This window comes from Arachis hypogaea, chromosome 1 (genome assembly GCF_003086295.3).
Source record: "Arachis hypogaea cultivar Tifrunner chromosome 1, arahy.Tifrunner.gnm2.J5K5, whole genome shotgun sequence".
NCBI classification, from domain to species: Eukaryota; Viridiplantae; Streptophyta; class Magnoliopsida; order Fabales; family Fabaceae; genus Arachis; species Arachis hypogaea.
Genome location: NC_092036.1, coordinates 4595984 through 4616266, shown reverse-complemented (window position 1 = coordinate 4616266; position 20283 = coordinate 4595984). Strand labels below are relative to the sequence as shown.

Here is a 20283-nt window from a genome sequence, read left to right as displayed (position 1 = left end):
TTATATTTGAGCATGTCACTCGTTAAACCTTAAAGTCAAAATAAAATAGTATCTAAAATTTAAAAGATAATATATCTAAAATTCAAAACATAATTATCTAAAAACCAAAAGATAATATATGGTTTTATTCTCACTTAGTTCCAAATAAAAAACAATAATGATTTATTCAATTTAGCATTTATAACAATAAATAAGATCACTATTATATAAATCATTTAATTTAAAATAATATTATTTACGATTATAATTAATATTAATATATGTATTGTTCATAAACAAATTAAAAAATTAAAATAATTTTCTAACAAGGTTGTCATCCTCCTTGAAAAAAAGATGAAAATAAGAACTAGCTAGAGGGAAATAAATTACAAGAAATGGAGGTAGTATTTTCAATTACTGAATGATTAGAAGTGTATTATTAACTAAATTACCATGGTTTCTTAAATATATATTATTTCATTCGTTTTTTGGTCGACTTTGACATGTGGTATCGAAATAAGTTTATATCAAAATTTTAAGTATTGAAAAGTAGATATGATTTTTCTGAAAAAGAGTAAGTTCAACCTGAAAATTACTTAATTAGTGTTAAGATAATTTATGTCGAAATTGCTAGTAATAAACGACAAAGAAATAAATAATAAAATAGGAAAAGACAATCATAAAAGCACAAACAAAGTAATAACAAAATTCAAAGTTAAATGAAACTGAACCAAATAAACTAAAGAAAACAAATAAAAAAACGACTTCTAATACTCACATATACTACTTGCACTCTATGTTCATCCGTTATGTCACAGAGATTGGGAATTTGATGAGATTATGTAATTATCTAATGTTCTTGATTGAAGTCTGAATTTCTACTATTTATAAATCACAAAAATAGACTTGCTATGGAGCATGTTTGTCTACGGTTTTCTTTTTTTTCTCAGCCATAACATTGTTTTATTTGACCATAAAGAATCTTGACCCTTAAGTTTTGACATTCACGTCTTCTTTGGTCAAAGTCCCACGTTTCTTCAACTTGTTCCTCAAATTTTTTATTCATGTCCTTCACTCAACTTGAAGGTTCAACGGCAAGTCTTGATGATCAAAGAAAAGAAATAACTACCTTTTTGACTCCGACACTATTTGTACCATCCTTCTTCGACTTTGACTTACCTATCTTTACTTTTGTAGTTGAAACACTATTTTTATGGTCGAAATCACTGATAACCGAAAAAATCTATTTTTTTGTACCAGCATATACAAATTAAAGAAATGATAATTAATATCTAAAAGACTTTAAAATTATGTTTGATTTTGAAAATAGAATAAGACAAAATACTGAAAAAATGACACAAGAAAAAAGATACAAAAAATAATATTTTTATATTTTGTTTAATGATAAATCGAATATAAGATAGAACAAAAAATAACAAATCTTATTTACCTTATTTTTTTCTTCATACAAAATTTAGAATAAAAAATAAAATAATAAAAAATATAATTATAAAAATTTAATAATAATAATAATAATAAATAATAAATAATAAATAAGTTATTTTTTCATTCAATAGTTCTGTATCTTACTAAAAAAAATCTATAAAAAATATAAAATATACTAATTTAATATCTTATAATATAATATTTTTATTTATATTTTATCTATTAAACATATACCATTTTATATTTTTATATCTATGTTTTAATATCTTATCTTTATTTTTGTAAACAAACAATAACTACTATAACTCACTAATGCTCTACTAACTTCCAATACACTTTGGAATCTGGATAACTCAAGAGTCATACAAAAACAATAAATAATTTAATATTATGATTGGATTGAAATTTAGGAATTTACTTAAAGGTTAGGTATCCTTAATTATAAAGATAAAGATGGATAATATTCAACACTCATAAAGAAATATGACTAACCTTATTATTATTTTTAATTTAAAGTTTGCATTTAACAACTTTCTAAAGTTAAGGATAAATATAAATCGAATAATATCTATAAATTTAATCTGATTAGTTGAATGCGAATCAAATTAAAATTATCATATTCAATCCTATGAATTAGTATGTAACTTTATCTTATCCAATATATTTAATTGAAAAAATTTTAAGTATATTAAAAATATCGATATTTCAATTATTTTAATTCTTAATTTAAATTAATATATATTATATATATTTTTTATAATTCAAATCAACAACCACTTAAAATTTTTCCTATTTAATTAAGTATAATTAACCAAAGCTTTAATGTTGCGGTGCACATGCCAGCGATGCCTACAGGCTACAGCACTTTTCTTTTATTTTTTATTAGCTTTCTTATAAGTCGTTATTTTATTTACCAATCAAATCATTATTTAATTTCAAACTCCTTATCCATTTTGGGGGTGGGTATCAAACTCAAATATATTAAACCGTTGATTATTTGTGAGTTGCTCATGCAATTATTACTTTTCCTACAATTATATACGGATTTGAGGAGCTGCACTATTTGCAACTACCAGAAGTGTAAGATTTAATTTTTTAAAGAATTATTGAAATGATGTGCCACCTTTTCTGTACAATGAGTCAATGACACTTCCATTGTAACTATCAGTCACTTTAAACTATTGTAAATTAATAAATCATGAATCAAGCTACGGTATTCTTATTTTTAGTTTTTTAAAAGAATCTTCTCTTTATTTATTTTTTTCACTAGTTTTGTTTGGGAATTTCATTATTATATATTGTTGTTGGTCCTTAGTGATTCTCTATTGTATTTCAAAATTAATGTCCGATAATAAATGAATTCTACATTTGGAGAAACAAAATAAAAGGGTCTATGATAAGTTGACTATTACAAAATTCACATAATTAATTATAAATGTTATGTTTTACCAATAACCAAGAATGCCATCTTAGATACCAATGGTGTGTATAGATATATTTTAAAATAATAAGTAAAACTAGATTAAAAAATAAACAATTATTGTGAAATGGAATAATAAGGATGAAATTATTTTAATATATTAATTATATTACTTGTTATAATAATATTATGTAATCTTTTTACGAACATCAATAGATGATACTGAAATTTAGATTTGGAATGGTATATATTAAGTACTGCTCAAACCTTTTACTGTTGAACTTTATAGACTAAGTATAGTGGTTTTTTAGCTTTAATAAAAATGAGAATCAAATAATCTTAAATTAAAATATTAAATTTGACAGTGAAAAGAGATGTCAACAAACAAAGATAGCAAATGGATGCAATGGTAATAATATTTTCAAATTAAATTCACATTCATTACTAAAATAGAATAGAACTAAAAAAATTATAGTATACTGGTTAATTTTTAATAGTTTTGAACATTTTGATTATTCTATAACAAAAAGTTAACACTAATTTTATTATGAAAAAATTATTTAAAACAGACATATATGTAGATATATGATGACTAGTTTTTTCTATTGGTCATTATAAATTTATTATTAATAAAAAATTTTAAAATTTTTTTATTTAATATATATAAAATAAAGGGTGAATACCTATTTCGATCCCTGATAATTTTTTTGAAGGATTATGAAGCTTTCAAGAAAAAAATATTCATTTCGATCCCTGATAATTAACTTTGCGAGATTGATGAATTTTCTATTAATGATTTTTCAACAGAACATGCTTATGAGACTAGTTAATCGTTAATATATTATCCATTTAAATTTTATAAGTAAAAATAATTTAAAAATTACTAATATTTTTTAGTTTTATAACAATAAATTTAATTTATGTATTTAAAAAAGATAACAAAAAAAAAAACTAACAATTATCCCTAAAAGATAATGAGACTTTCAATTAAAAAAAATTGTCAATCCTAATTGACTCTTATCGAATAAATCAAGGATTTAACATGCTATATATAGACTTATTCTATATATTGACAGAAAGACTAATAAGTCTCATAAAAATAAAGTTTAAGAGCCAAAATTTTTAAAATCTTGTTGTCATAGATTTAGAATTTTTTTTTTTAAATAAACAGATTTGAAACTTAAATTTTTTGTATTTTTAATAAAAAAAATTTCAGTTTGCAATATTAACATAAAGTATATGTCTTTAAGGTACAAAATAGATAATTTTTTCTTCTAGTTATAAAACATTTTTATTTCACATTTAATAATGAGAAAAATAATAATTTTTTAAATATGAAATAAAAAGGGCAATTCACCTAAATAAATTGTTTCACCTTCAAAATTACACAAATGCATTGTTTCTAAAACGAAGACGCAAATACATTGTTTTACATATTTATGGAAACCGCTACTAGTCGCAAATTCCGTTGAGTTGTGGCAGCATGGAGACCGCTGTTTCCTGCCACGATTTTTGCATGATTATGATTGGTCATAAACCGCTATTACTAGTAGTGGTTTATGTGCATTAGGACACGTGTGTAAACCGCTATTACTAGATGCAGCGGTTTACGTTGAATATGAAAACAAATAGTAAAACTAATCTTTATCTAAAAAATAATTACAAAACAAATAATTGATGGTACATACTATTTAAATAATATCATAAATAAAAAAATTTAATTTATCATTTCACAATATAATTTAAAAAATATAAATATGCATGTAATAAATTTTTTATTTGTATTTATTATTAAAAGTCAGACTAAATTACAAATAAAAAAATGCAATACTCAAAGTATTAAATTATATAAATCAAGACTAATTTTTTTTATTCTCATCTCTTTTAAAATTTATAAATAATAAAATAATTTATTTTTAGCCAAAAGTTCACTAAATCATATATTTTTCTCTTTATAAATTATTTTATTCTCTTTTATTTATATCAACCATACAAAAGAGATTCGGAGAGTATGGAACATGAGTTGTGTTCTTTGCCACTGACATTTGAAGTTCTAGCTAAATGAATTTTCTTTATTTGTGCAACATTGTTGTCTTATCCCAAAAAATAAAAACTATTTGTATTTTATAGTTGATTGATTGAATAAATAATAGTGATAGCATCATGATTTTGATGAATAAAATAAAAAATATAAATATGCAAGTAATAATTTTTTATTTGTATTTATTGTTAAAATGAGACTAAATAGCAAATCAAAGAGGGAGTATTCACAGAGTACTAAAATATATAAACTAAGACTAATTTTTTTATCTTCATTCCTTCTAAAACTCATGAATGATAAAATAATTTATTTTTATTAAAAAACAGTGAATTTTTTTTATTTGATTTGCTATTTTTAGTGAAAAATATTCATTATTTTTTACTAAAAAAAATTATTTTATCATTCATGAGTTTTAGATGGGATGAATATAAAAAAAATTAATCTTAGTTTATATATTTTAGTACTCTGTCAATACTCACTTTTTGATTTGCTATGTAGTCTTATTTTAATAATAAATACAAATAAAAAATTATTACATGCATAGTTATATTTTTTGTTTTATTTATCAAAATTATGATGCTATCACTATTATTTATCCAATCAATTAACTATAAAATACAAATAGTTTTTATTTTTTGGCATAAGACAATAAAGTGGCACAAATAAAAAAAAGTATAGCAAAGAACACAACTCATATTCTAAATTCTCCAAATCTCTTTTGTATGGTTGATATAAATAAAAGAGAATGAAATAATTTTTAAAGAGAAAAATATATGATTTAGTGAATTTTTGGCTAAAAATAAATTATTTTATTATTTATTATAAATTTTAAAAGAGATGAGAATAAAAAAATTAGTCTTGATTTATATAATTTAATACTTTGAGTATTGTATTTTTTTATTTGTAATTTAGTCTGACTTTTAATAATAAATACAAATAAAAAATTTATTACATGCATATTTATATTTTTAAAATTATATTGTGAAATGATATATTAAATTTTTTTAATGACATTATTTAAATGGTATATACCATTAATTATTTGTTTTGTAATTATTTTTTAGATAAAAATTAGTTTTACTATTTGTTTTCATATTCAACGTAAACCGCTACTGTCTCTAGCGGTTTACACACGTGTCCCAATACACATAAATCACTACTAATAGTAGCAGTTTATGACCAATCATAATCATGCAGAAATCGCGGCAGACAACAGCGATTTCCATACTGCCACAACTTAACGTAATCCGCGGCTAGCAGTAGCGGATTCTGTATTTCTATAAATCACTACTGTCAATAATGATTTTTATAAATATGTAAAACAATGTATTTACATCTTCGTTTTGAAAATAATGTATTTACATAATTTTAAAGGTAAAACAATTTATTTAGGTGAATTGTCCAAATAAAAAAATCTTCGCAGCAACCAAAAACTAATATGGGCCGCAACCCACTCTATTACATTGAGGGATACAGGAAAGGTCTCCAAATCCCTTCTAGAAGCCTTCCCTACAATCGCGCTTACATAATGCCACGTCACCATGAGCAGTTTATTGTCAGTCTCTTTTTCACCCCCACGCAGCTACCTATCTCATCCTCCGTGGCATACAAAATGACACTTTTACCCTTACTCCTTTGACTACTATATAAATATAAAAATTTAAATTTTTTAAAATTTAAATTTTATTGTAAAAATAAAATATAATTTTTTTATTTTTAAATATTTTTTTATATTTATTTTTGGTTTCATATATAAAATTAATAATAAAAAATCAAACTTACTTTATAAAATAAATTGAAATTTTAGAAAATTTAAATCCTAAACACAAACCCTTATACTTTTCTTCGCTCATCCTACATTTGCAAATAGCCAACACACTCTCGTACAGTCCCAATATTTTCATTTTTCCCATTTTACCCCTCGCCGGAAAATCACAAACCTCAACATTTCTCCGATCTAACCCTCCGATGACGGCAATACTCAGCCTATCCACCGTTCCCGCTGTCAACTTCTCCTTCTCTAGCAACAACCGAGCTTCCAACGAAAGATTCCACCGCCGTAGTCCGATCCGCGCCGTCGCTTCTCCGGTGCCGGCCACATCGGCTAGCCTCTACGAGGTTTTGAGAATCGAGCAGGATGCGTCGCTGACGGAGATCAAGTCTGCCTTCAGGAGCCTGGCGAAGCTCTACCACCCCGACGTTGCGAGCGTGAGGCGGTTGCCGGATTCTGACGGCGATTCCGGCACGGACGACGGCGACTTCATCGTGATACGGAACGCGTACGAGACGCTATCGGATTCTTCAGCGAGAGCTATGTACGATCTGTCTCTGGCCTCCCGGCAGCGGAGGTTTCCGGAGCCATTGAGCGTGAAACGGAATTCCGATCATTACTCGACGCGAAGATGGGAAACGGACCAATGCTGGTAGATAGAGTTAAAAAAATAAAAAGGAAAAAAAAAGAGATTAGGTAAGGTGAAAAAGTTGGCTTTACTTCTGCTATGAACGAAAGACAAGTAGTGGATTTCTTAAGGACAAAGAGAAGGTGTTCGTTGCTTTGAGAGAGTGAAGGTGGTGGTAATGGTAATGGATATGTAACTACGATGTAAAAAAAAAAGAAAAAATGAAATATAAATATGAGCAATAATAGTGCCGGTAACATTTGTGATTGATAGTCATCAACTAGCTATCAATGATGATTTGATGGTATAAGATTAGTGTAAGATTTTATCCAATGACTCATATTTCTCTGCTGGTTACATGCTGGTCAAAATGCAATAAAATTGCTGACCCCTAAACTTTTCCTATAAATATTGTTTTGCCAATTTTGGCTTGCTTCTTTTTTCTTCCCCTGTGAGTGATATCTGCTGCTGTTTTGCATAAACCAACAAAATGGTACAACGAACCTGAAGCACAAAAAAGAAATTTTCAGTCACCCCAAAAAAGAAATGGAAATTTTTTACACGACATTAAAAAATTAAAATAATGAATTATTTATTGGGCTCTTTTTTCACTCCCCACTATATGATTCTAATTCATAATGTTTTTTTTGGATGGAGTTGAGTGAGCATCCACTGCTCCCGCTACTCCATTGATACCTTTGTTGATGGATTTTATGTTTATTTAATTTAATCAGCGGCTGAAAACTTCTCAAGAAACATGAGATTTTTAGTTATATGATGGCTAAAATAGTTTTGATAAATTAAAAACAAAAAATTATACCCAATGAAACCAGAGATAAATCATAATAATAAGTTTATTTTCGTTAGAGAGAGTCTAGAAACTAATTCTTTATGCAATCAACTAGCCAATTTTTTAAAAGATCTAATTTTAAAATTTTAAAAGCTAGTTTTATGTTAAAAAACATGAAGATGCTCAATTTTAAGATGGGTGTTTTTTTAGCATAAAACTAATTTTTTAAATTTTCATATTTTTTTAACATAAAACTAGTTTTTAAAATTTTAATATGATAATTTTTTAAAAAGTTGACTGCTTAGTTGGATATAGAGTTAATTTCCTAAAGTGTATATCGTTAATTCTCATTTAATCATTTATAATAGATGCAAGAAGAGTTTAAGACCTACATTTGAACTTTTAAACACTTATATTGACTAAAATTGGTGGCTGTATAATTGCAGTTAATATAAAGAATATACCTTGATTGCTTTCCTAAATAAATTTAGGGCTTGAATGATGGTGTATGTTTTTATGTTTAGATAAAAATTCAAACCAAATATGGCCTCTCTTTTTTTTCCGTTACAAATAAGAGCTGTTAGAAGCTTAGGACATGTCCCTAAACCTTGATAGAACATTTCAGTCTTTGCGTGAACTACAAGGTAAAACGTACAATTGTAAAAAATAACATTTTAATCTACTGTTTAGAATCCTATATCTCCGTGGGCTCTCCAAAATCTAAAGGATACATAAATTACTCTTCATGTAAAATTCGTGACACGATCATGTTCCGAACATTTTTACATTGGAAAAGGCACTTAATGATGACGAATTGGGAAATCTCACTACTTTCTACATGGAGGGTTGGTTAACCTTTTAATGATGACGAATACACAACGTCACAGGTGCTGGTTCATACCCGATTTTGGCCTGATAAAAGGAGTAAATCTTTAGTGTTTTGGCATTTTTTTACCTGTATGCCTAATGAAGATTGAATTTTATAACCATCATTTTGCTTTTGTTTTCTTAGTTTATTTTTATATAACTATGACTATTTTATAGATTTATCATTTATACATATATCTACTATACTAATAATTTCGAAATGGCTATTATGGATAATGAACTTGGTGCTTTCGAACTGTAAAACTTAACACAACTCTTAAGGCGTTAACCATTAGATTATAGTTAATTTTTTTAATTTTTGTATCATAAAATATATATATCTATATCTAAATATGCAACTTGATGGAGACACTATGCTCAACAAGGTGCTTCTATTATATATAAAATAATGATGCTTCTCTCTAATAGCAAAAGATATCAGAATTCTTTTATAAAGGAAGAAACTCGCGTCTTTAATGTAATTGATTATTCATGGATTCATTCAAAACAAATCCTAAAAGGAGGATTAAAACTACCCTTGTCTGTCAGATCATTATGAAGTTAATAACAAAAGGTACAGTACATATAGTATATACACTCCTCTATATTTAACTAAGGTTGGGAGGACAAAAAATAACCAGAATATTGACCCCAAAAACAATTTCGCTGCTGCAGAAATTTTGATAGAAGAATCACCTCTTCAACACTACCTTGATTCATAGCCAACTACCTACCAATATGGATCCCTTAATGAAACTCACTGAGCTTTGTACAAAATTGCTGTAATATCTGAAAGTTCAAAAAGGCTAATTGCACACTTCCAGAAATGAGGAAAATCATTTACATGTCATCAGCATAGAGTGGATGACATGCAATAAAAGACGGATGCTTGAAAGATCAGGTCCAGTCATTGTAGGCAAGCTACGTTGATGATTCAGTATCTGATAAACTTGCTCAAATATGGGTCGCACATGCATCGCAATCATGGGGTCTGAGGGATTAATGGCGGCAGCCACATCCGTCATCCATGCAATCTTTCGTGAGGTATCATTGTTAATATCACATGCCAGTTGCTGCAGAAGTGAAAGCACTACTCCTTGGGTCAAAGGAAGAGGAACCATTGACAAAAGTCCATGTAAATCAACCTGCTTCACAGAAATGGTGCGGTGCTGTTAATGCACAATATTTTAATCCCCGGCGTCAACAGAAAGGAACTTTAGTTTAAGGCTAAAAATTTAGAAAATAAGGTCAGATAAAACAACTTCGTGACAAGATATTCTTGACATGTATCAAACGACCAATTCCAATGTTAGATTGAGCATCAGTGTAGAATTAAAGGTTTAAGGTGACTAATGATTCTGATGACAACTAGTCAACTAAGATAATATGCCCCTTTCTAATTCATACCATGGTATCAATCTCAAAAATCGATAGTTGGGTTCATAAAGTAAGCATAGTCTCTGGCATACCATATAGGAAATCCATTTCAACATTGCACCAGCTGAAGTACAACTTTTTTAGTTATACTTTTGAAGATATTTATAGAAATGTTTTTGGCATACCTGAGAACATAACCAAGATACAATCGACACATCACTTCTTTGTAGAGCCCCGGTGAAAGCTTCCTCAAACTTCCGTTCAGCTATCAACCTTGCTAGCTCTTGTTTGGGATCGAGAGGCACTTCAACCTTATATGCGACACAAATTGTAAAAAATTATTAAGATGCAAACTCAATTATGAAAGTCAATCGTCCTGCAAGTTAATAGGACTTTTACCCCACCTTTTCACGAAGCAGAGGTCCATTGTTCAGCTGAATGGGCAAAGGATTTAGTGTGCCAGAGTTGGCTCCTGCAGTTGCATATGCCATTAGCTTTCTCTGGCCCTCTAGCACTTCTCTACTCAAAGTTTGAGTAACTGATGAAGCTGAGTTAATGGATTCCTGCAAATTGCATAACTGGGAACATCAACACTGGGATACAAAGAGAGTGGGCAAAGCTAAATTAAGAGTAAAATATGGCATATCTGTAAATTTTCTTTTGAACTCACTACCAGTATGAATTAAGCAACAAAGATTTTTATCTCTGGTAAATATATTATCTACATCGACATACATAAAAGCATACAGAATTACAATCGAGAAAAATACAAAAGTTTACATGCTTCCTGCAGTAGGTTTGATGGTATGACCAAAATAGCGGACAGCAAGTGCGAGGTCCACACAGAGAACTTTAACTAGTATGTTAGGATCCAATTGCAAGGTAGATGTTAATTACTACAGGAAAACTCATCTACCTGAACCGCATACAATTTCAGTTTGGAACAGGTACGAGTGGTCTATTTGGGTTGAAGACTTTTAACCCTCTTACTCATTGGGTTGGGTATTGGGTATAAAAATGATAATCATTAACCAAATATATCACACAAACCCATTTTGTTTGAATACCCCGTATTTTGCACCATTCAATCTCACGACTTACCAATGAAATCCCCATCACTGCCTATATTTGCAGTCACTTCCCTATTGCTACTGGCTAGCACCACCTCTTCCAACCTCCCTCTACTTCGTGCACCAAAAGCCACCAACCGTTGCCTCTCACTCCTACAGATGGTGTTCACCTCGAAGTGCTTCATTCCACATTCACAGCAGCTGTATCATCAGATTACGATTCAGAGGTCTCCATGACTCCAACAGCCACAATCTTGCAGCTACACTCCTGCAAAACCTTGCTGCGGAACTTCCCCTTTCCCACTATGTTATAACCTACTAAGCGCAAATACTAACATGTACACTTGGCACGACACAACATGTAGACACAATTTTTAAAATAGCAGGTCACTGCACAAATTTGAGGTTGCTCAGCTGTATCAGTTTCAAACACCTTGCAATGAGAGAGTCCCTCTGTCCAATATTCGACGCAATTTTTACATCCATCCCTCATTACCTTACTAATGCTGATGTTTTTCTTTCACTAAATCATGTCAGTGATCCCTTTTCATGGCTACTTTGGATCTACAGTGTAGGTTAACCGGCTTTCGTACGCTGTTTTGTGGTTCATTATTGCATGCACAGGAAACTTTCATTGCCTTCATTGCATCACTTCTGGCCTTTACCGTTGGATCATTTAAGTTTAGTTTAAATGTTGTTTGGAGATTCTGTTGATATTGAGTGCCTCTTCTTCCAAATCATAGAACTGTTCAAGCTGATGGTCACTCCAACTGGCTTGTAGTGCTATCTTTTCCAGGCATATCCCGGAATGAATATATGGTATCTCAAAATATGAATGAATATATCTTAGGATTAGTTTTGTTATAACCTTTATTTCCATAAACGTTTACTTATTTAATTAGGATTTGGATTTTGTTATTATAAACAAGGACCTATACTTCATTTTGTCACAACATATTACACCAAAATACTATATCCATATATTCAGCATGTTTTGCTTCAGTATCTAAAACATGAAATATAAAAATACGAGGTAACCCAAAAAAAAAAAAAAAAGTACACGGCCAAACCCAACCTGTACAAAATTGATTGGGTTGGTTCTTATTTTACTCCATACCTAATCCAAACCAAAGGGCAAACACCACTCACATCAGATGTATGGGATTCCAATGTGGGTTTATATGCAACGTGAACAATGGCTAGCTTTTGTTGTAGGGTTGTCCTAAGGTTTGTATCGTACTATACTATCATAATACAACCATTGAAATCGTCCACAGCTAAAATTTTAGAATAAATAGCCATTTAAAAACTTAAGCTCATAAAATTAGAAAGCATTTTAGTAAGTGGATTCAGATCCTCTCCTAAGCATGACACATCCAAACAGGAACCGATACAATTCCACTTAAAAGTAATTTAACTTTTTCGGGAATTCACAGATACAGAGAGAATGCATTTATGCAAAGGTCAACCCTAGATCTCTTTGAACAAACACGCTCTTTATTTAAAAATGTCAAAATGTTTAGTGATCCAAGTTAACTCTGTTTTCTCATACCATTAATCTCACTGATCCTAGATTCTTCAACTCTATCAATAACTTTCTTGAATACTGCAGACCCTGAACTTTTTCCTTTTAAGAGAGTAGCAACACAATTTCGTCCAAATGCAAACGAGAATGTTGCTACAGAAGACCAAAGGAACAAGAGAATATCAATAAGAACACTTACCCTTAGAGTCATTGCCAGTGAAGTGTGCCCAGATTCAAGGCGTTGTTGCACTGAAGTTGAATGTTCAACCATGCCCTTTTGAAATGTAGAATCAACTTGGTCAAACATTGCTTTGCATGATTTCTCAAACGCGGGAACCACTGATATTTCAAAACTGGATTTGAGTGCATCCTACAGAGAAATTATTTTACAATGGTGAACATGATGAATTCTTTTTTACAAAGAAAAATGCCAGATTGCCAGATTGAATGAATATACAACATAGTTCAAGTGAAAGCAAGTGAGACCTGAAGCACTTGTTTTCCAGTTGTCTGAAACTGTGCTTGAATTTGCCTGGCAACAGTGGCTTCAAGTTTTGCATTGACTGATTTATCAAGTTGATTTACTGCCTTATCACCTACTCCTCTCTGGTAAAAAGTGTCTATTAGATCCACAATACAACTTCATTGAGTTCAATCTAACACCCAATGGCTGAAGATATATATATACACAATTCACTAACCTGGAAAGAATCTACAATGGCTGAAGATATTATTTTCTCAATAGTGGGGGTCATTGCACGGACTGCAGCTGGACCCACTGAAGCTATTTCCTTCTTTAGTATTTTCTCCAATATTGCTGGTAGATCCTTATTCATAAAGTTACTAATCAAACCTGTAACATGCTGAATACGATCTCGTAACAACTTTTCATTTTTTGCATTCTCCTCTTGAATTCGAGCCCACAAAGCATCCATATTGGCCTTGACAGCTTTTTCCATAGTTCTCCCCAGGGCTGCCTCAAGCCTTCTACCTTCTTTTGTAACTGGAACTGTAACCATCATTGTCATTTGCTTCTGCATCTCTTTTTGCATAGTCAATAACTGCCAAGCAAGGAGAAAAAAAATCTTCAGCAAGTAAAACTACCAAAACATACTAAGTACAATCCTGTAAAATACAATTTCTTGGCTTATCCTATATTGACTTGGTTAAAATTCAATAGGTGTACAAACATATACATCCTACATGCCCTTAAGCTCCTAATATATGGAAATATAAGCTTTAATTTAGATGGTCACTTTTCAATGAACATATGTACTACAAAATCTTGGCATCATGAGGCTTTTTCCTAAAAATATACAAAATGCATTACAACCTCCACATATTAATACATTGAATATAATACAGTATTAGTTATTCATGTGACCAGCACAAAACTCCTGAACGATACCTGATTAATTGATTCTTGCATTGCTAGAATTTGATGAAATGCATTTTCAGCAGATGGGAGGTTTGAACTTCCACCTACTTCATTTGACAAATCAACTGAATTGCATGCACTTGGAGATGGGGAAGATGGACTAGATGCTTGAGAATTTTTGCCCTTCTGTCTCTTCCCTTTTGTGTTAGGTGCAGGTGAAGGTGGTACTGTCATGGATGCAGATGAGTTAGAAATCTTTTCGTGCACATCTTTTGTCGAGTCTTGCAGTCCATCCTCACCAGCATTAGAAGTTTGGGAAAGTGATTCCCCTAAACTGAGATCAACTTGCCCTGGTTCCCCTGTAATATAAGTTCCCCCTGATATTGCACAGCATTCTCGCGTCATCTCAATACCAAGATCTGAAGCCTGAGAGCAAAAGTATTTTTCTTTAACATCAGAAAGTAGGTTTTGTTGTGATCCCTGATGATTATACTCATCGCTCTGATCAGGTGTAGCCTCACCGACCACTTTCACTTCTACTTCAGCATTACCCAAATCAACCACATCTGGGATCTTTGTATCTCCTTCACTATTTCTATCAATTATATTTGTCTCAGGGGGAGAACCGGCCTTAATGATTTCAGAAGGAGTAACCAGGTGAGTTGGTTGCTTAAACATAACAGAGGGATTAAGTACGCTCGAAATATCATCCTGTTTGACTTTCTCATCATTCTTCAAATCATTATTCATCAGTGGTGCATCAGACAAGTTCCTATGAATAGTAGGCATTTGTCTGTCAACTGAATAATCATTAATGGATTGGTCCCCAACATGGTCACCCAAATTAGATTGTGAACTCCTGAAATCAGACAGTTTCCTAGACAACCTTGGGCTCAAAGGAAGAGGCGGAGATGGAACACAAACAATATCAGCATCACTACTGGATGGAGCCGAAGTAGGTCCCTCAATATAGCCAGAGCTTAAAGGGTATCTTCCAGCAAGTGCACTCTCAGTGCTACCACCTTGTGACATTGTTTTGGAAGCAGAACTGGCTGACGACATTTCAGATGCTCTAACACCAGATGAGTCCACAGTACTGAATCCATCAGCATCTCGGGAAACAGAGGAATCTGGCTTCTCTAGTCCCACATTTTCAAATGGTGGTGGCAGGCATTGGGCTAAATCCAAAGCATACTGCTGAATGGCCTGTGTTTGAACACAATAAACCTGAACAATATGTTCACCATGAGGTAATATATCACTTGTCCCAGTAAAACTCAGAATGGGCATGGTCACAGTAAACTCAGCTATATAATCCATGCGTGTTGATTCAGGATTAGAACCATATTCTAAGTGTACAGCATATATAGCATTCCTCTGAGCATTTGCAAGTAAAAGCAGACCTGCATGAGACAATGCTGCAACTTGATTAAAGAATGAGTCCTTAACAGATGGTTGAGCTGAACTCCTCAACTCCAATGTCTGCGTGCATTTCCATGATTCAGCATCACTTGGAAGTAGCCAACCTTCTTCACTTGCTGAGACCCAAAGCTTAACTTCCCGATTTTGAGGTCCCTACAAACAGTTCAAATAAAACCACATAATATAAATATAAGTAGATTAGAAATGTATAACAAAGATCACAACCACAATGTAAGTAAACTTTATATGCTTTTAGACAAAATAATATGAAGGTTACCCTGATTGAAACTATATATTTTTCAAAAAAATTGCATATCGCATACTTCTGGACATAGCAAAATCAGCAATACCTAATCAACATGTTAAAAAACTTGATGAAAGAACTTACACCAGTTATAAGAACAATATGATCAGGTCGGTGGGGAGCAGTGAAAAATGTAGCAGAAAAAACAGGATGCCCATCATGTGGTCTCATCACCGCAAGTGGCTGTGTCTTGCGATCTTCCCAGATCTTTATCTGTAGTATTTGACAATTGCCAAAAAATAAAACTAAGACATACTACAAACTAAACAAAAATATAAACTGGTAGGACATAGGAATAATGAGGATGGTGCACTCAATTGTTTAGTCATCTATGCAAAAGTATCTCATTACGTATAAATGTTCCTCAACACAAATATAAAAAATTAGAAAATCACAAAGAGAAAGAAATAGAACTGAAAGAAACAACACATAGTAGTTACTTAAGGCAAGAAAATACAAACCGTGCCATCATGTGATGCAGATACCAGACGATTTCTCATCCATTGGCACATTGACAAATCAGTCACCTCTCCATCATGAGTGCCCACCAGCTGAACACCATCTATGAGCTTGTCAAGAGGACACCTCAGAGTGTCCTCTGTCACAAAGGCCTCACCATTTCCAACTTTTGTGGTGTCAATTCTTAGAACATGTCTTCCCATACCAATTATCAAAATTTCCTATAAGAAAAGGCATGAATTAATATGACAGGAATGGAAGGAATAAGGTTCAATCATCACTTCTTCAAGCTTCGTGGAAGAGAACTATGAAGCAGGATATGGAGCATTTACTTGTTTGTGGCAGTGCCAGCAGATTCGAGGATTTTCAACTTTCTCCTCTCCCACCATTTGGATAGCGATAACAATATTGGCAGTAATTTGAGGCTTATCTTCATCATCAGGACCTTCAGAGATCTTCCACACAAAGACACGGCCATCTGTTCCAACACTGTAGGAAAAGCATGTTAACATAAACCATTGACAAGAAAAATAGGTCATTTAATTATTTCAGGTAACAGAAACTACCTAGCCAGGAGATGAACATCTTCAGCAAAGAAAGCCAAGTCTGTGACCCTCTGATTGGAAAAAGAAGAAACAAATAAGTGAAAGATGGACTATCATCATTTTAAGGGCATCAACCCAATACACATGTATAGCACTACAATATGAGTTGCAAGTCAAGAGGCAGCAAACCAGCAACAACCTTCTAATAAATAACTACTAGAACTTTGCTGCAATGAACAAAAGGCAATGCTACCTTTGACTCTTTGAAAGTAAATCTCCCTAATAAGCAAATCAATGCTAAAATGGAAGTCCAACAAAGAGTTGGGTCCTGTGCCTATCGATCTATTATTCAGTAAGATAACATGATTGTACCATGACTGTGATTCAAACTCCAGATTCATCCATTTAAAATACAAGTACATCACTACGCACAAATCCTCAACCTTTTTTTTTTTTTTGATAAAAGGAGAATTTCATAAAGATGAGGGGAAAGATAATACAAGAAAAAGAATGAGAGTTCCTCTATACAAGAGCAAGACAAAAACAATACAAAAGATTTATCTATAAAGCATAGCGTTCCAATCTCTCAGCATGTCCGAGAGGGATAGTACTCTATAAAGATCATGAGCTTTATAACAAATATATGTTAGGCGTCTAATCCTCTCCATCCCATATAACCCTCAAATATTATAAAGGAACATTTTGGATTATTCTGGTGCCAATCTCTTTCCCAATGGTACCATTTCGAAGGTGAGTCATGAGTCAATCAAGCAAATAATGTTCATATTTAATAAATTATGATACATTCATGAAAAAAACCCATTAACTATCACACATTTACAACTCGCCTAGCAACTTCCAACATTGAGTTCAATAGATAACCCAAACTCAGACATTATTAACCTGTCTTGTATCAAAAAATCATAAGCCAGTTTTTTGCAAAAGTGCATGATAGATCAAATCAACATTTGCCTATTTCACCTCATTAACTAGCAATAATCAACCATATAAGATACAACCATGTCCTGGTTGCCTATGGAACGATTCCAGGTTCAAAATGGCTTATTTTTGCTTTATTTTACAAACTTTCATTGAAAATCCAGTCAAGCATCAAAAGAGAAAACAAAAAGAACCAAACCTGTCATTTGTGAGATAACATGGAACTAATTTATGTTCTGCATTCAAAAATAACTCAATTTTCGTACATACCAAATTAACAACAGAATTCTTTCACTTCACTATCTCATAAACAACCCAACACATTCTTAAATTTACCTTAATTCAAGATTCTCATCCACCTTTCTTACTCTTATCTCCCAGGATGATGTTACATTCTTAAATATACATTAAAAAAACAACACATAAATATTAAGTCTTTCATTTCATTTCAACCTTTAATCATGTCTCTTCCCCTCTCATTACAAGCACAAGAGTAACCAAAAGAGGAAACGAACCTGATTATGGCCTTTGAGAAGGGACCTAACAGCTGTGTGAATATTAAGCACTCTAATGTTCCCTTGCTTCAACCCATAGCAAATGTAAGACTTGTTAACAGCTATTTGCCTTCCAAGAACCAAGTTAGGATCCGAACCATATTTCGTTATCGGCGCCACCTCAAGCTGCGGCTGCACCTCCCCGGGAAGCCTCACGTCCACGTCATACACCACATGGTCCCCCGCCAGGCGCCTCCCTCTCGGCACCTTACTGCTCGCCACGCGATTCAGCGCAGCTGCCGCAGCGTTCGCGGCCGATAACATCCCCATCGAGGAGATAGGGGCGGAAGCTGAAAGCGGTTGAGAAGATTGTTGAGGCAGTTGCGGTGGCGGTTGCGGTTGTTGTTGTTGTTGTTGGTCGTGGTTGGTGAGGAGGGCCATGAGGCGGGCGCCTGCATTGGGGGAGGAGACGAGGGCGGAGGAGGAGGAGGAGGTGGGAGGTGGTTGGAGGGGAGGGGTGGGGAAGGAAATGGAGCGGTGATGGTGTTGGAGTTGGTGATGGTCGAAAGGGAAGGGAGGGTGAGGAGGGTGGAGGGGGAGGGGGTGATGGTGGTGGAAGGGGGTTGTGGCGGCGGAGAAGGGTGGAGGGTAGGAGGCGGAGGAGGAGGGAGGGGCGGTTAAATTGTTAGGGTTAGGGATTGGATTTGGAGGGTTGAAGAATGAGTGCATATCGAAGGGTGGTTGTTGTTGTTGTTGTTGCTGCTGCTGCTGGTGTTGGTGTTGGTGTTGTTGAGGGTGATTTGGGGAAGACATCATTTCTCAGATTGAAATTTTAGGGATTTGAATCTGATTGGAATGGAATTTGGGGGGAGGGAAAAGAGAGCAAAATTGATTGTTGCTGTTGGTGTTGGAGAGTGTAGTGTGTGATGTGAGATCTGCTATGGTGGGAAAGAGGAGGAGAAGAAGTGAGATCTGAAACTGAGATGTTTCGGTATATTGGGAATTACAAAGAAAAAAAAAAGAAGAAAATGAGAAAGGAGCTAGGGATTTTTGTTCTTAATTCTTTCTTCTGACTGTTCATTTGTTTTTGCCATTTTTCTTTTATGTTCTTTCATAAAATCGGAAAATAATTTTTACATGTTTGTTTCTCATGGGTATAAAAAATTAGTACACAACAGATTTATACAAATATTTAATTATATATTACTACTCAATAAATAATTAAATATAAATAATTTATATTTGTTAAAAATATTTATATTAGTGTATAATTAATATTTCAATTATCTTATAAAATGTTTACTTAAATTCTCAGATAATAATTTAATATTTCTATCACTATGGAGTATGGACAAACGTAGAATTCTTAAACCCCTTCTCAGTTTTTAAAGTGTCAATACTCATTTTGTGAAAATTAAAAGGTGACCACAAATATTTTTTTTTCAACCTTCAATTATTTTCACTTATAGAAGAGTTAATTTTTTTTGTTTGAAGTTCAATGGAGAAGAAGAAGACGAAGAGATTAAAAGAAAGAGGTGTAACATTTTAATTTTGTTAGAATTTTCAAACCATATTATTTAGTGTCTTTTTTAACGCCAAAACATATACCGTGTCATTTTAGTATGTCCATCATGACAAGAATTGAGCCACATTAATAAAATGACATTGAATTTTGGTGATAAAAGATATACAAAAAATTATATTAATGCACTTTTTTATCTAAAAGACTAAATTATGATAATTAAAAATTAAAAACTAAATTATGACAATTAAAAAATTAGAAACTACATCAATATAATTAGCTAATTTCTGAAATTAAAGTGGGACT

At 32.2% G+C, this 20283-nt stretch overlaps 2 protein-coding genes across 2 annotated transcripts; one reads left to right on the top strand and one right to left on the bottom strand.

Annotated features, from left to right (window-relative positions):
• The first annotated feature begins 6854 nt into the window (after positions 1-6854).
• On the top strand, positions 6855-7313 carry LOC112791542 (chaperone protein dnaJ 11, chloroplastic-like). The gene has a single exon (XM_025834416.3). The coding sequence runs from the start codon at positions 6855-6857 to the stop codon at positions 7311-7313; it is 459 nt and encodes a 152-aa protein (XP_025690201.1).
• A 2076-nt stretch (positions 7314-9389) lies between these two features.
• Positions 9390-19611, bottom strand: LOC112791516 (enhancer of mRNA-decapping protein 4). The gene is made up of 12 exons (XM_025834378.3): positions 18477-19611; positions 17044-17093; positions 16810-16966; positions 16480-16698; positions 16103-16231; positions 14323-15867; positions 13616-13975; positions 13401-13520; positions 13114-13284; positions 10724-10882; positions 10505-10630; positions 9390-10087 (listed from the first exon to the last, which is right to left on the bottom strand). The coding sequence occupies exons 1-12, from the start codon at positions 19269-19271 to the stop codon at positions 9779-9781; spliced, it is 4140 nt and encodes a 1379-aa protein (XP_025690163.1). The 5' UTR covers positions 19272-19611; the 3' UTR covers positions 9390-9778.
• Between the last annotated feature and the right edge of the window lie 672 nt (positions 19612-20283).

Coding starts and splice junctions, on each gene's coding strand:
- LOC112791542 (XM_025834416.3), top strand. CDS start 6,855: ATGACGGCAATACTCAGCCTATCCACCGTTCCCGCTGTCAACTTCTCC.
- LOC112791516 (XM_025834378.3), bottom strand. CDS start 19,271: ATGATGTCTTCCCCAAATCACCCTCAACAACACCAACACCAACACCAG. Junction 17,094..18,476: donor TTCTCAAAGGCCATAATCAG/GTTCGTTTCCTC, acceptor TTTTCCAATCAG/AGGGTCACAGACTTGGCTTT. Junction 10,883..13,113: donor CACTGGCAATGACTCTAAGG/GTAAGTGTTCTT, acceptor TGCAATTTGCAG/GAATCCATTAACTCAGCTTC.